General features: G+C 33.4%; 1 protein-coding gene across 2 annotated transcripts in view; it reads left to right on the top strand.

The window, feature by feature from the left end:
• Positions 1 to 15,289, top strand: part of cib2 (calcium and integrin binding family member 2) — a 78,047-nt gene that overhangs the window by 547 nt on the left and 62,211 nt on the right. For both annotated transcript variants that reach the window (XM_073941918.1, NM_200706.1), the window contains 1 exon segment: positions 1 to 188. This exon segment is cut by the window's left edge. In XM_073941918.1, the coding sequence (XP_073798019.1) occupies positions 138 to 188 (51 nt within the window). In that variant the 5' untranslated portion in view covers positions 1 to 137.

The following is a 15,289-nucleotide window of genomic DNA, read 5'->3' as shown; positions in this document are numbered from 1 at the left end:
CGTAGGGTACATCGAGAAGAACAAAAAATTCATGCTGGCTCCTATTTTTTTCGACTGGCCAAACCGCGGACGTAAATGCCTACAACAGAGAATACCAATGTGATGCATCTTCACGAGAGAAATATCACTCGACTAAGATGGGTAATAAGCAAACGATATTTACTGATGAACAGCTAGATGCTTATCAGGTAAGATAATCTCTTTTGGTTGCAGACTAAAATCAAACGTCAACACCAGCAATAGCCTAACGTTATATAAAGAAAGATGTGGATGTGAAGAGTCAGGTTTATTTGAATCATTGTTATTTTGTTACTTTCATTGTATATTTTTAACGTAAAGGTATTTCTATCTCCATATAAATAAAAACGTGAGTACTGAACACTAATAATGGCATGTGTATTCTCAGGGAGAGAAGGTCTATATGAATTCACGAGGCTTTACCTTGTTCATAGTTTATTGTCTGCGGCACTCTTTAACAGTGCACGGATGGATGTGGGATATTGCACAGAAATTAGTTTAGACTTCAGTTTGACACAAGAGATATTGGACAAGCTTGTATTGGTTACTTATAAAAATCATTAAGAGTGTTCAACCTACAAATGTATGGCACTCTTATTGTACAATTTAGTTTCCTTTATAATATAGACTGTTTGTGAAAAGTCTAAACGTCAGGGAATATTTGATCATATTGTTCCAATCCATGCAACAATCTTTGTGTGTGTGTGTGTGTGTGTGTGTGTGTGTGTGTGTGTGTGTGTGTGTGTGTGTGTGTGTGTGTGTGTGTGTGTGTGCTTATGTATTTTTTGGTGAACCATCATCTTTGTCTGTTCTGCTTAAAGAAGGACACAGTGAGCTTAAATATTAATGGGAGTTTATGGAGATACCCAGAAAACTAATTCCAAATAATTAGGTGCTAGACGTCTGTCTGTCTATCTATCTGTCTTTCTATCTATCTATCTATCTATCTATCTATCTATCTATCTATCTATCTATCTATCTGTCTGTCTGTCTGTCTGTCTGTCTGTCTGTCTGTCTGTCTGTCTGTCTGTCTGTCTACAAGTGCACAGCATAAATGAGTACACCCCTGACAGATCTTTTTTGAATTAAAATTTTTTTATAGGATATTTTACTATGCAAAAAAATGTATCTCAAAGTATTTTAAAATAAAAAAAATTGTTGAATAGCAATAACTGAAATAAAATAATGCCTTGCATTAACAAGTGCTTGCATTTTACAGTTTTTCCCAGTCACTTTGGTTAGGGATGTCCCAATACATAATTTCAACTTCCGACATGATACCGATATTTGAACCTTCTATACGAACCGATACTGATACAAATTCGATATCAGCACAAATGATGAATACTTTACTTTTACCTATTTCATTAAGTGGATTGTATGAACGGCTAGATCAAACGGAGAACAAAAGTCAGCAACAATAAGTATGGAAAAAAACTACCAAACTATTGCTTGCATAAATGTGAAACTTTTACATAAGAATATATATATATATATATATATATATATATATATATATATATATATATATATATATATATATATAAATTAAAGAATAAATATTAAGACCCTGAAAAATATCTTAATTGAATGAACAAAAATATATTTTTTAAAGTTCAAAATACTAATTAAAGGTCACTTCAGTTATTTATTTTTTGCCATCAGCAAATGGTAAAAACAGCTGAGAGCAGGAACACAAGAAAAAAATATTGTTTACTGACCAACTGCTAAAGGTTGAGTGTCCAAAGTTTCAATTTCACACACAACTTTTTGATGAATTTTTTGATCCAGTTTCAAGCTGAAAAATATCTTTCATACTGGGGAGCAGAAATAAGGAGTTATTGTTATGAGTTATTGTTAATTTAATAAAAATGTGCAGTATGGTAAGTACAAACATTTCCATGATCAGAGCTATTTAATCTGTGTTTGTATCATAAGAAGATTATTGCTGTATCAAAGTTCCCCAACCTATTATCTTTAACATACATACACTTGCAGTAGCTTTATTGAAACACAACTTTTCTCCAAGCGGCAACCTCCCGCTCTCTCTCAGGAAGCCAATACGGAAGTAACTAAAACTGCACTTCATCCGAAATTCCGCTAGTCCTGGCCGCTCCTGGCTCCAAAACAGCAAATTTCAATTGAGCCCACTGTTAGAATGGCCAACTTTACAGCAGAAAAAAAGGTGTTTACAGCCTGGTACAATATAAGATTTTGGTTAATACAGCTAATATTACCCTTCATGACAACTGTGAGGGGGGTGAATTTTTTTATAACTCGTCCATTTCCTTTATATTAAGTTATATTAAGTTTGCATAATTAAGGGCGTGGTCACTTGAGTGACAGTTAGGTCTCGCTGGTCGCCGTCACGTCACCTCAGCTGAATCCTGCAGATTAGCCACTGAACTCGGCATATTTATCGTATTTCTGTGTTGTTTTATGTGGCTTTACACAGTCGACTGCCTTTTGGACTTGTTTCCTACAATTATTTGATGGAATGTCATGCTGAGTGCACTTAATTGTGCTCACAAACCATTCACGTGGCCTCCGTTTCCCATGTGAGTAAAGTTATATACTTATACACCATCTCTATACATGTATTTGTTTTATTTAAGATCATTTATCGTTTATATTTATATTTAGAGCTGTAATGCACTCCAGAATCTGACGAATTGATTAGCTGTAAGCTCTAGAACAGTCATCTGAAGTGTTGTCATACAGTGTTATGCTGGATTTCATCAATAGTCTCAATTAACTAACACAGACTATATCTGAAGTGTTTGTATGTAATTCGCGTTTTCCTCCTGTTGAAAAACGTCATAAGAACAATGTTTAGTGGCTCAATGTGTTACAGCAGTGTGTTTTTAAAAGACTAAACACTTTATTGATATAGTATACAACCAAGCACAAGTGGTCAGAATACAAACGAGTGACAAGTGATAAAGTATTAAGCGTTCTCCCAAAGTAAAGTGTGTATAGAGATGGTATATAAGTATATAACTTTACTCACATGGGAAACGGAGGCCACGTGAATGGTTTGTGAGCACAATTAAGTGCCCTCAGCTTGCCATGCCATCTAATAATTGTGGGAAACAAGTCCAAAAGGCAGTTGACTGTGTAAAGCCACATAAAACAACACAGAAATACGATAAATATGCCGAGTTCAGTGGCTAATCTGCAGAGGTGACGTGACGGCGACCAGCGAGACCTAACTGTCACTCAAGTGGCCACTCCCTTAATTATGCAAACTTAATATAACTTAATATAAAGGAAACGGATGAGTTATAAAAAAATTCACCCCCCTCACAGTTGTCATGAAGGGTATTATTAGCTGTATTAACCAAAATCTTTTCTTGTACCAGGCTGTAAACACCTTTTTTTGCTGTAAAGTTGGCCATTCTAACAGTGGGCTCAATTGAAATTTGCTCTGTTTTGGAGCCAGGAGCGGCCAGGACTAGCGGAATTTCGGATGAATTGCAGTTTTAGTTACTTCTGTATTGGCTTCCTGAGGGAGAGCGGGAGGTTGCCGCTTGGTCTGAACCAGGTCCAAGCAAAATGCAGCCTGCGTCTGTAGCTCCGCTCATTCTCCGCCTCTTTGCCCTTGTTTGGTATCCCGCCGTGGGTGTGATGACGCGCGAACAAAATGGCGACGGTTGGCCGCGCCTACTTGTGGCTTCTTTTTTTTTTTTTTTTTTTTTTTTTTTTTATTAACAAGTACATAACTATACAATACTATACAGAACAAAATACATGCCAGAGTGTATATTGATATATATATAAAATAAAAAAATAAATAAAAAACATTCAGTAAATAAAAATCTTATATTCCTTAAAAATATTACAAGTCTTCTTTGCTTTGTTATTAACAATGTTTTCCAAACTTGTGCAGTAGTCCTTAGTCTCTTGAAGAAAGTGAACAAAATTTGGCTTTGATCCAGTCCATTTTTTTTTATGTATATGAAACTTTCCCAAAATAATAAAAAGTTGTACCAGAAAGGTAATTTTTTTACATGTATTAAAATAATAAATGCAAATATCAAATTTTTTTAACTTAAACACAATATTTGTTTTCCTTCTTAGAAAATTTTCCACATCCACCCAGAAAATCCTTGTATATATACAATCACAAAACATGTGGACAATAGATTCCTTTTCCATACAACAAAAATCACAGAAATAATCGATATCCAAATTAAATCTCTCCAAAACCTCTTTAACTGGATATATACTATGTAAAATTTTAAATGTAACTTCTTTTACTTTGTTATTTATACAATATATTTCACAAGAACGCCAAGCTTTTTTCCAATTTATATTTATGAATACATTGGTCCATTTTAAATTATTATATACAACTGTATCACCTGTTATAAGATTTCTAATATATTTATTAGTATAACTTTGTTTAATAATATCAATATCTCCTAAAAAAAGGTTTTCTTTAACATATTTTCCTTCAAAAGATCTATTTCCATACGCTCTTATAAAATGAAGAAGCTGTTTAGATATGGCATCAAATACAATAGCATACTCTTTTGGAGTAACTGGAAAACCAAATTTATCTAAAAATTCACTGTAAGATAACAAATTACCGTTTAAATTAAGAAGTTGTCTAACTAATACAATATCATTTTCATACAATTTTTGGAAGAAGAGAGATTTATTTTTATATTGGATACATCTATTATTCCATATAATATATTTGTTTGGAGAAAAATTGTGTTTAAATACCAGCATCCACGCTAATAAAGCTTGTTTGTGAAATTTAGCTAATTTCACTGGAAGTTTGTCAATTTTAAAATCACAACTCAACAGAAATTCTATACCCCCAATCATGTCAAATATATGTTTTGGAAAAGTATACCACATACTGTCCTTTTCTTTCATGAATTTAATTAACCAATTAATTTTGAATGTATTGTTTAAAGTTTCAAAACTTAATACAGATAACCCACCATTGCATTTTTGTTTACACATAATTTCCTTTCTTAAATAGTGATGTCTATTTCTCCATAAAAAATTAAATAGTACTTTGTCTAATTCTTTATATACATTTGATGGCATCTCTAGAGCTAAAGACACATAGACAGATCTTGATATACCTTCTGCTTTGGACAGTAAAGCCCTACCATTCAGGGATAAATCTCTTTGAAGCCATATATTAAATCTAGTCTTAGTTTTATTTATTATGGGTTGAAAATTAAGCTTATTGTGTTCATTTTCTTCTTTATGAATGACAACCCCTAAATATTTAACTGTATCTTTAATAGGGATACTATGTAATTCTGTCAAATTGCATGATTTAATTGGAAATAACACAGATTTATTAATATTCATTTTAAGACCTGAAACTAAGGAAAATTCTTTTACACAGTTAACTGCTTTTAATATTTCTAAACTATTTTTAAGAAAAATAGTAGTATCATCTGCTAGTTGGGATAATTTAAATTCCTTTCCAAATACATGTATACCTTCAAAATCTGCTTTTTTAATATATAGGGCCATAATTTGTGTGACTAATAAAAACAAAAATGGAGATAAAGGGCTACCCTGTTGTATACCTCGATTAATCTCAAATCTACCACTTGTACCTGCAGATAATTTAACTGAGCTATTGCATCCATTGTAAATAGTTCTAACAGCTTTTTCAAAGTATTCACCAAAACCAAAATGTTTAATGCATCTAAACAGAAACTCATGACTTACAGTATCAAATGCTTTATAAAAGTCTATAAATAAAATAAAAGAGTCATTTGGTATATAATAATTATAATCAATCATATCTAAAATTAACCTAATATTATTACTTATATGTCTTCCGGTCATAAAACCAGATTGCTCTTCTTCAATAATCTCCTCCAGACCCTTTTTTAATCTTCTTGCAAAAACAAGAGCAAAAAGTTTTGCATCGTTATTCAGAAGAGTAATCGGTCTCCAGTTATCAATATAAAGTTTATCCTTATTGGGTTTAGGGATTATTGTTATAAGACCTTGTTTAAGAGTTGCTGGTAGTTCCCCACAAGTAATGGATTCTTTAAACATTGCAACTAAAAAAGGAGATAACTGTGTTATAAACATTTTGTAAAATTCACTAGTCAATCCATCGTTTCCTGGAGATTTATTATCCTTCAATCCCGAAATACATTTATTTATCTCTTGTAAATTAATTTCTTGGTCACAAAGTAATTTAAAGTCTTCTTGTATAATTTTGGTTGTATCAGATATTTTACTTAATAACAGTTCAGCTTCTTTTTCATTGTAAGGTTCTGAAGTATATAGATTCTTATAAAATTGTGTGACATACTCAGCAATTTCTTTATTATTTTCACATATACTGTTATTAATCATGAGTTTACTTACAGAAGACATTTCGTTATTACGTTTTTCTAAATTAAAAAAATATTTAGTATTTTTTTCTCCTTGTTCAATCCACTTTTGTCTACTTCTTACAAAGGCACCTTTGGCTTTGTCTAAATAAATTGTATCTAACTGTAGCTGTAAAGAAGTTAGTTGTTTGATTTCTTCATTTGTTAGATTTTTTTTTACTTGTTAATTTCAAAATTTCTTCTATTAAATTGTTTTCTTTTGCTTTTTTAACTTTAGCAATATTTTTCCCTATATTTATGGCTATATTTCTTATTTCAAATTTCATTAATTCCCAATTGTGACCAAATTTTTTAACAATACTTGCTTTTTTCCAATATTTTTGTATAATATCAATGGACTGCTTTTTAAAGCATTCATTTTCTAACAAGGTTTTATTTAATTTCCAATAGTTTGTTTTAGAAATGGTCGTTCTTTTTCCATCTTTGTTCATCTTAATCATTATAGCCTTATGATCTGTTAATACTGAAGTATCAATTTTCACTAATTCAACATCATCTTTATTTATTGCAGAGATTAACCAGAAATCAATACGTGACTGTTTTGTCAGGTCATTATTAGTCCAAGTATACATTCTTTGATCTGGGTAAGTATATCTCCAGATATCTAACAAATCCATTCTCGCACATACACTTTTTAATACAGAGGTTTTTTTATTTTTTTGGGGGGGCCAACGATCAACTTCTTCATCCATAACAGTATTAAAATCCCCACCCCAAATAATTGTTGCATAAGGATATTTAGAACTTATTTGATTAATTTTACTCTCAATTGTTGTAAACAAGTGATTATTATTTTGCTTATTATTTGTGGCATAAACATTTACTATAATAAATTGGGAAAGATCTATACTAACATGTAAAATTAACCATCTTCCTTCCGTATCTATTTGCTTACCGAGAACTTGACCTTTAAATTGACCTTTTAATACGAGTACCCCAGCTGAATGGTTAGTACCAAATGAAAACCAAACATCATTCCCCCACTGACTCCTCCAAAAGTTTACATCTGCTTCACAAGCATGAGACTCCTGAATAAAATAAAAATCTGCACCTTTACTCTGACAAAACAAAAATAAAGATTTCCTCTTCAACAGGTTTCTTATACCTCTGGCATTAATCGAAAAAATTGAAATTGACATGAACAATAACCGATTGCAATTAACAAATTAACGTATGCTGAGTGCTCTTAACAAGAACATAAAGTGTCACCCACTGAAGCTACATGTTGCATTTATCATCAACAATAAGTGCATTAACCCATCTTCTCTTAATTTCAGTAGTAATTCAAGAAGTCATGTAAAGTAAATGAACAGCCAATATCTCAAGTCTCTGACTATACTTTTGATGACATTTGAAGTCATTAAATGATCAGCCTTTGATTTCTTTTCCATTTACAAATGCTTTGTTACCTACTAAATAAGCCTTCTCCCCATTTTTCCTTGCCTGTTCAACAATCGGCCACAGACGAGCACGCGTTGCCCTGTCATCAGCTGTTAGGTCTTCTTTCACCTGAAGATTCGTGCTTTTGAGAAACTCGTTGTTCTTGGCGCCCTTCCAGAAAGTGTCTCTAGCTGATCTAGACATAAATCTGACGATCACAGGTCTTGGAAACTTGTTTTTTCCTCCGCTGTCTATTCTTCCAATACGATGAGCCACGTCTACTGCTACTCTGACTTCTTCTCCATCGCTGCCTGGAATTACTGCACGGCAAATTGTTTCCACTTTTGCTTTGACGTTTTCCTCCCGCTCTTCCTTCATTCCATAGATCCGAAGATTGTACCGGCGGCTATATCGATCCGTATCGTTTACTTTTTGCTCCATTTCACTGACTTTCTTTTGCATTTCTTCCACTCGTATCTTCATTGTAGCGTTTTCTTTTTTCAGATCGACTACTTCTTGATGACAGAATTCCAGCGATTTTTTAAGACCCTCGATTTGCATCGTATTGTGTTTCACAGCTTCATCAGTAATATCTGCTCTTTCGTTGATTTTGGCAGAAATAACACGGATTATATTGTCCTGTATTTCAGTCAGAGAAGGATCAGAATTCACTTGTATCTGTTCTTTGCGTGCTTTCTTTGAGAGTTTTTTGTCCGGTGTGTTGGGACTAGAATCACACACCCCATTACCATCCTTATACGCTTTACAGGAGTATGAGTGTGTGTCTTGGATAACTCTCTTATCTTTGACAGTATTTACCTCCATTTCTTCCGTGTTACACAGTTCACTCGTTGAGTTTGTCTCCATGTTAATATTGAGTTCCGAAATCTGCACTTAACAACAAAAACAGGTTCGTAAAATCCTATTTGTAAACTATATACATGCGGTAACCAAATATTATGGCAACTGTATTACATAATCTTTTCTAACTGTGTGTGACAAAACTTAGGACGTTCTTCAAAAGCACAACACATCCGCTCTCTCCGCCATCTTGGCTTCTCTCTACTTGTGGCTTCTTTTGCGCTCTTTAGAAACCTATGGGTGACGTCACGGATACTACGTCCATATATTTTACAGTCTATGATTTTCTCCACTGCACATAAAATAATGTGACTTTTAAGTATTATTTTATTTATTTATCAAAATTCATTTTATTTGCATACTATATTGCACAGATTCCACCCTACTTCCTGCATGGGAGAAGTATGACAATGTAAAAACTCATGTGCAAAGCTTACACTGTTTATTAGAGCACTTTATCTTGGGCTTTTTTTAAAAAAAGAGGAAATGGCTGGGGGAATGCCCCTAATTAAATTTTCCTTCTGCCCAAAAAGTAATACCATTCTTTATTTTAAACTGTAATGGCCCTCATCAACAGAATGATTTCTTTTTCTTCTTTAACAAACAATTAAAACAAAAGATATTTAGTATTTAACACCTTTTACACAACACTGTTTCTTTTCAATTTGTTCAAGTAAAAAAAATTAACTAAAAAATAAGAAATCCACTTACTTATTTCACTCCTATTATCCATGTGCACCACTGACAGGTCAAATCTGCTCCGGTGCTCCCTCCCTCTCAGTCTTGGTGCTGCTGAAAAAAATGAGATGCACCGGCCAAAGTTTGTGAATAAAGTAATGCAAAAACTCCGCTATAGAAAACGAAAGCAGAATCCAGGACATGTTAGGTGATTTAGAAATCTTGGCTGAATGCATTTTAAGTCCCAAATAGAGGACCGGTTTGAGGAAAAAGAGGATGTATTGTCACCCTGAATAATAAGTTGGATCAGTCTATTTAGTAAAAGGCTTTTCTTTTCCGAGTGTACTCGCGCTCTTAAGATCGACTGACATTAAGTAAATAAACCAGTAACGTTACACATGTGCCGTTGTTGACAGCGTCGGCGTGTGCTACCATCACAATAGATTTCTATCGTAAAACACCATAACTTAATGTAAAGAGCATGTTAATTCTTAAAGAAACTTTGCTAGCAAGCAGTGTTGTGATCACAAGGGCTATGCATGCTGGCTCTGGACGCCTGCTGGATGGAATAGCTGTAACGGAGTTTAGAGCGAATGGGACTGCATATATCGGAGATTTTTAACGCAGTCCGATATAGTTTTTGGACTGATATCGGACCTATTTGCGATATCAATATCGGATCAGGACATCCCTAACATTGGTGCATTACTCACAAAACTATTTACATTTGCACAACAGTTAATGCATTTTTAAAACAATTAGTACAAACTGCAAAACTTAGTTGATAACCTTGTGTCACTTGCTCAAAATGGATAGCTCATTCCTGATAGCAAGTATTGATGTCAATGGAAGTCAATGCAAGTGTCATTGTCATCAAGATAAAAAGTCCCGACACCATTGTTTATGAACAAGATAGTCAAATGGCTTTGTCATGTTTTCATTATGATAGTTTACATTTTTCCCAGTGGAGAAAAAAGTCAGATTTTGGTGACGTCCTGAAATTCCTCAAGACAGTACTATATACTATTTGCACAGCCATTTGAAAACTACAGTAAAGTTAGACATCACTGCATTTAGTGAATTATCTGAGTACAAGACACTGAATATGTATGTTTCACATTTTTACTGCACATGCTCTTTGCAGCTAATTTATTCACAGCATTGTGCAAAAGAATAAACACACCCTTATTTACAACAAACATAAACTTCCTTTGGGTAGAGCTGTGCACAACTGTAAACAATATTGCAGTACATATTGGAACTGAACCTACAACATACATACTGTAGGTCTGTAAATCATTCATAAAATTGTTCAATTTAGAACAATTTTCAGGAAAAAATATTGAAAGATTTTTATAAAATTTGCTTGACAGATTTTGACAGCTAGTTCGTTGACTCAACTAATGACTCATATAATGAAATGAGGAATATTAGTTTTATATGGAATGACTATTCAGCATTCACAAGTTTAGTTAATTTTGACTGACATGACATAAGCAAATAATAATGTTATAAAACAGCAAAGAGTTGTATGAAAGCAATTGATGCATTTCGAACAGCATTTGCCATTTGTTGGTAGGAATGAGAAATTGCTACTATGATGTGCACAAATTACTAATTGTTTTGAGAAACTGTTGTGCAAATGTAAATAGTAGGGATGCCACGGTTCTCAATATAATATTGAACAGTACGGTACGACCTCCATGGTTCAATATGCACTTGTGAATTGCGGTTTTTTTGATTTTGCATTTAAATAATTTATGTGCGTTTTATATCTCCCTGAATTGACTGTGTGTGCCTGTAAGTCCATGAGCTGAGATGAGGAAACTCCTCAAAATAACAAAGGCAGTGCGGGTGTTTATTGCTAAAGATTTGCAGCCGTTTTCGGTGATTGGAGATGCAGGCTTTTGTCATTTTATAAAAGCACTCGATCCGCGTTACAGACTACAGTCTCGCATTTTTTCAGCACAGAGATAATTGAGATAATTTATTTATGTTTACTTAAGTACAAATATGTTTATTTGAAATGGCCAATTTATCTTTATTAAATTCACATGTATGTTTATTTTCAAAGTGTAAGATTTTATGTGGTCCCCAGTTTGTACATGGGCTATCAGCAGCTGTGAGATTTCAGTGTTGATTTTTTTATACAATACAGTAGGAACCGGTGTACTTTTCTTGGTTTTTAAGTAAAACAAAATGAGTATTGCAATAAATAATTTTTATTTCTTTCTCCCTAACCGATTATTGGTCCTATTGCCTATAGAATTAAAAAAAAAACATGTGTCAAGCCATGAGAACTGAACCGAACTGAAAACCGTGTTAAAAAACCGAGGTATGTATTGAACCGTGGACTGTATTGTTGCATCACTAATAAATAGTGCAACTGAGAAAAACTGTAATGACTTAAATTGCCAGTTTGTATTTTTTGTATTATTATTTTAGCTGTTTATTCAAGCTTTAAATATTTCACACACATTTTCATACTTAAATTCAATACTTCATATTCACTTTCCAGAATTCACTTCCAAAATATTCAGTTCTGTTTAAAAATACGATGTGGTTATATTAAATAATAATTTCAGTAAAAAGAAAAAAAATTCATAATGTCAGTGGTTCAACTTACTTCAACTTGTCTGTTACAATTTAACATTACATCCAGGCACTGCAGGAAAAGCAGTGTGCAGATTAAAGATCTCCAGCTGCTGTTAAAAAAAAAAAAAATTAAAGCACAAAAGTAGTATTTAATTTTAGTATCAGTGTCTTGAACATTTATATTTGCTATTAACATAAAGGAGGCCAGCTGGGGATTGAGTGCCCCACTTCCAGATCTCAAGAGGGGATCCAGTGACAGATGTTATTCTGCTCTCTCCCTATTTGCCTCCAATGCATGTCAGGATTGCTGGTTAAAAAAATTGTCAAAAGACTGGCAGCATGGCTTCCCGAGATATTCCATTAAAATACAGAAAATAACAATTTCACAAATTTACAAGCAAAAAAATACAGAACAGACTTTATGTTTAAAATTAATTAAATTACAAATGGATAGATTTTAGAAATGTTCTTGTGCGTCTGAAAAGTGTCAAACCCAGAAGTGACATAGCAATGGGGAGAGAACACTCAAATAAACAGTATGAGGACAACAGAACACGATATGCGTTTGGATGTAGAAATAAGATATTCTGAAATATTCACACAAATGACAGACCACAGCCATACAACTATGAGCCTGTGAACAGACCAGTGGACAGAACAGCAGTCAGAGCAGATTAATTGAGCTGTAATGTGAGGAGAACAGAGCAGGTTCCTGGTGAGAGACCAGTGTTAGCTTACAGACAGATATGTTAGTCAACGAAATCTTATCAGGCAATAGCAAAGCTAGTATTCAATCTAATGAGCAACTAATGAGCATTTAACAGGTATGCCACATTGTCACTATTTTTTAAATTGTAGATAAGTGAATACAAAACACAAATAACACAGAATGTCTGAAAAAAATGCAGAGGAATAAGCAATGTACTTGAAAAGCTTTTTATTTTACAAAAATTTTTCAGAGCTTTTTGTATTGAAATTTAAACTAAGGTTACACATAACTTGTTTTTGGTAAATGCATTTTGTGATAAATGGGATTTTGTGGTATTTGCAACAAGACCATAGATATAGCTGAGTATAGTCAGTGCAGCAGGGAGTTATACTGTGTTTAAGCAAAGAATAATGCCAACAATTGACGTGCAATGCCTGACTCTCCACCCAGACTTGGAGGCTTGCTGTTCAAACTTGTATGTGCTACAGATAGCATATATGCATTTTAGGTAGGAGCACAAACATATCCAAGCCAGCAGACACAAGTATGTTTAGGTAAAAAAAAATCGTACATTTAACGATATCAAATTTTAAACAATTAAAATAAGTTTTGAAATAATGTGTCTTTTTTGTCCTTTTTTAACATAAGATGATTTATATAGAGTGGAGGAACTATGAAGTCAATTTATATGCAAAAATTCAGAAGCAAGTTAGCATTTTAGCAGTTCCGGTTCCCTCGTCCTAAAGTCAAAGGGTATTTTGAATGGGATTTCAGTTAAATTGCCAAAATAAGGTTTGTGACTAACTCAAGATACTTTCACGTTTTATTCTACAATATAAAACACATCATTTACATCACACTGTTGATTTTTTTAATCTGTTACGCTCTTTAAAGTTGCTATCAAGTTGCTAAAGGTTCTACAGGCGGTGTCGGAGACATTACATGTCATCGAGCTGGACTGGTCTGGAACGCAGCTAGCTTGCATTGGGCATTTGGATGTGACTGTTATTTAGGTCATTTCAAATTTGTAGTTTGTAGTGTTTTTTTAATTGGGAATTCAAACTGTGTGTAGATAATGACTTCACTTGTAAAGACTGTCAAGACAGATAAATTTGTTGATCATTTATTTTAATTAAATAAAATTATGAAGATACTGCCTACCAGTGCAGCCTGTCTCTTTCCTGCTATCAGTATTGCAAACGTGTAAATAAATGTAAAAAATACATACATATTAACTGTCATTTTAACGTAAGCAATTGATTTTTCGTCATGTTTTTTTTCATCTGAACACATTGAACTGCCATAACTGCAATATTTACACTTCTCCTTAAAAAATTATTGCATATGCGACTATGGGACACTTATTTAAATATGTCTGATGATAATAGTATGTAGGCACATTTAGAAACAGTTTTAAAACTTTTAAAACAACCGTAAAGCAAAAAAAAAAATTTTTTCCCATGCAAAAAAAAAAAAAAAAACATCCAAAATGACACGTAGCTCTATACAGATGTGTTTTAAGAGTAAATCTTTTTCATGGACCATATTTCTAAAAATAAGCTTGAAAAGTTGTCTGAAGCAGGGTGGTGCTGACATTACAGGCGAGCGCACCAAAGGCACTGTAGTCCGTTTATAGCCTAATGTTAGCTTTTCAGTTTTTGCGTTTGCATTCAAGATCCAAAAGTGCTAAAAGTTGTATATTTGTGTCTGGATTATACAGGTTGGACAAAACGTGCAAGTGTAATGAACTGTGTTTAAACACAGCTTATTATTTTTCTTCAAAAAGCCTATGGGAAAATCTTATAGAGATTTTATTGAGGGAACCAGTTTTATGCTAGCAGCCAATTATCCTACAAGGTCACGTCATAGTTCCTCCACTCTATTGGTACTTTGTCCTTAGACAATACCTCTACACAACATATAGGCAAGTAAACCTTACCTTTCACATATCAGAAAAATGGCCCCATTTTGAAGACAATCCATAAAAATATTGAATCACAAGTTGCGTTACATAAAATACTTACAAGGATTTGAACAACAGATCTGATCTGCATTTGTGGTTAAATAAACTCTTACTTCAACCCTAATTTAAGTTAAATGCTACATTAACTCAAATTCAAGTCTTGTTTATCATAAACACTGTCAATACACAACATTTTTACTCTTCATTGAAAAGACTGAAAGAAAAATATATCATCTGACCCATTTAAAAGCAAACTTAAAAAAAAAAATTAAGGAAGTTGGCCAAATTTATGTGGCACCATACTATCATGTCTTTAATTTGTGCTAAATTGTAAATGCTGTGCTAAAAAGATGCTGATAGCCTCATCCTTGTTAACCTGCTGAAATGATCTAGAAAGGGTTAATGTAGTGGACAGTAGGGCTGTGCGATGAATTGAAATCGAATAGGAATCATGATTTGAAACGTTGCAATTATCAATTCGCAAGAGGCTGCGGCATGAAATGTGTTTTATTTAATTTCCCCTGGCCAGAGCAAATGCTTGCATGGCATCTGTGTGTGACAGTCTTACTAGCCAATTGAGCGAGCACACTTTTCGTTTTCGTTCTTTCGTTCCCAATCAGAATTGCGCAACCGAACTATGCACCACACCCTCAAAATAAACCCAAACAAACAGAAAAACACGGACGACTGGGATGATAG

Source organism: Danio rerio, chromosome 25 (assembly GCF_049306965.1).
Source record: "Danio rerio strain Tuebingen ecotype United States chromosome 25, GRCz12tu, whole genome shotgun sequence".
In the NCBI taxonomy this organism is placed as follows: domain Eukaryota; kingdom Metazoa; phylum Chordata; class Actinopteri; order Cypriniformes; family Danionidae; genus Danio; species Danio rerio.
Note: the sequence above shows the minus strand (reverse complement) of the source record. Positions and strands in the feature narration are given on the sequence as shown.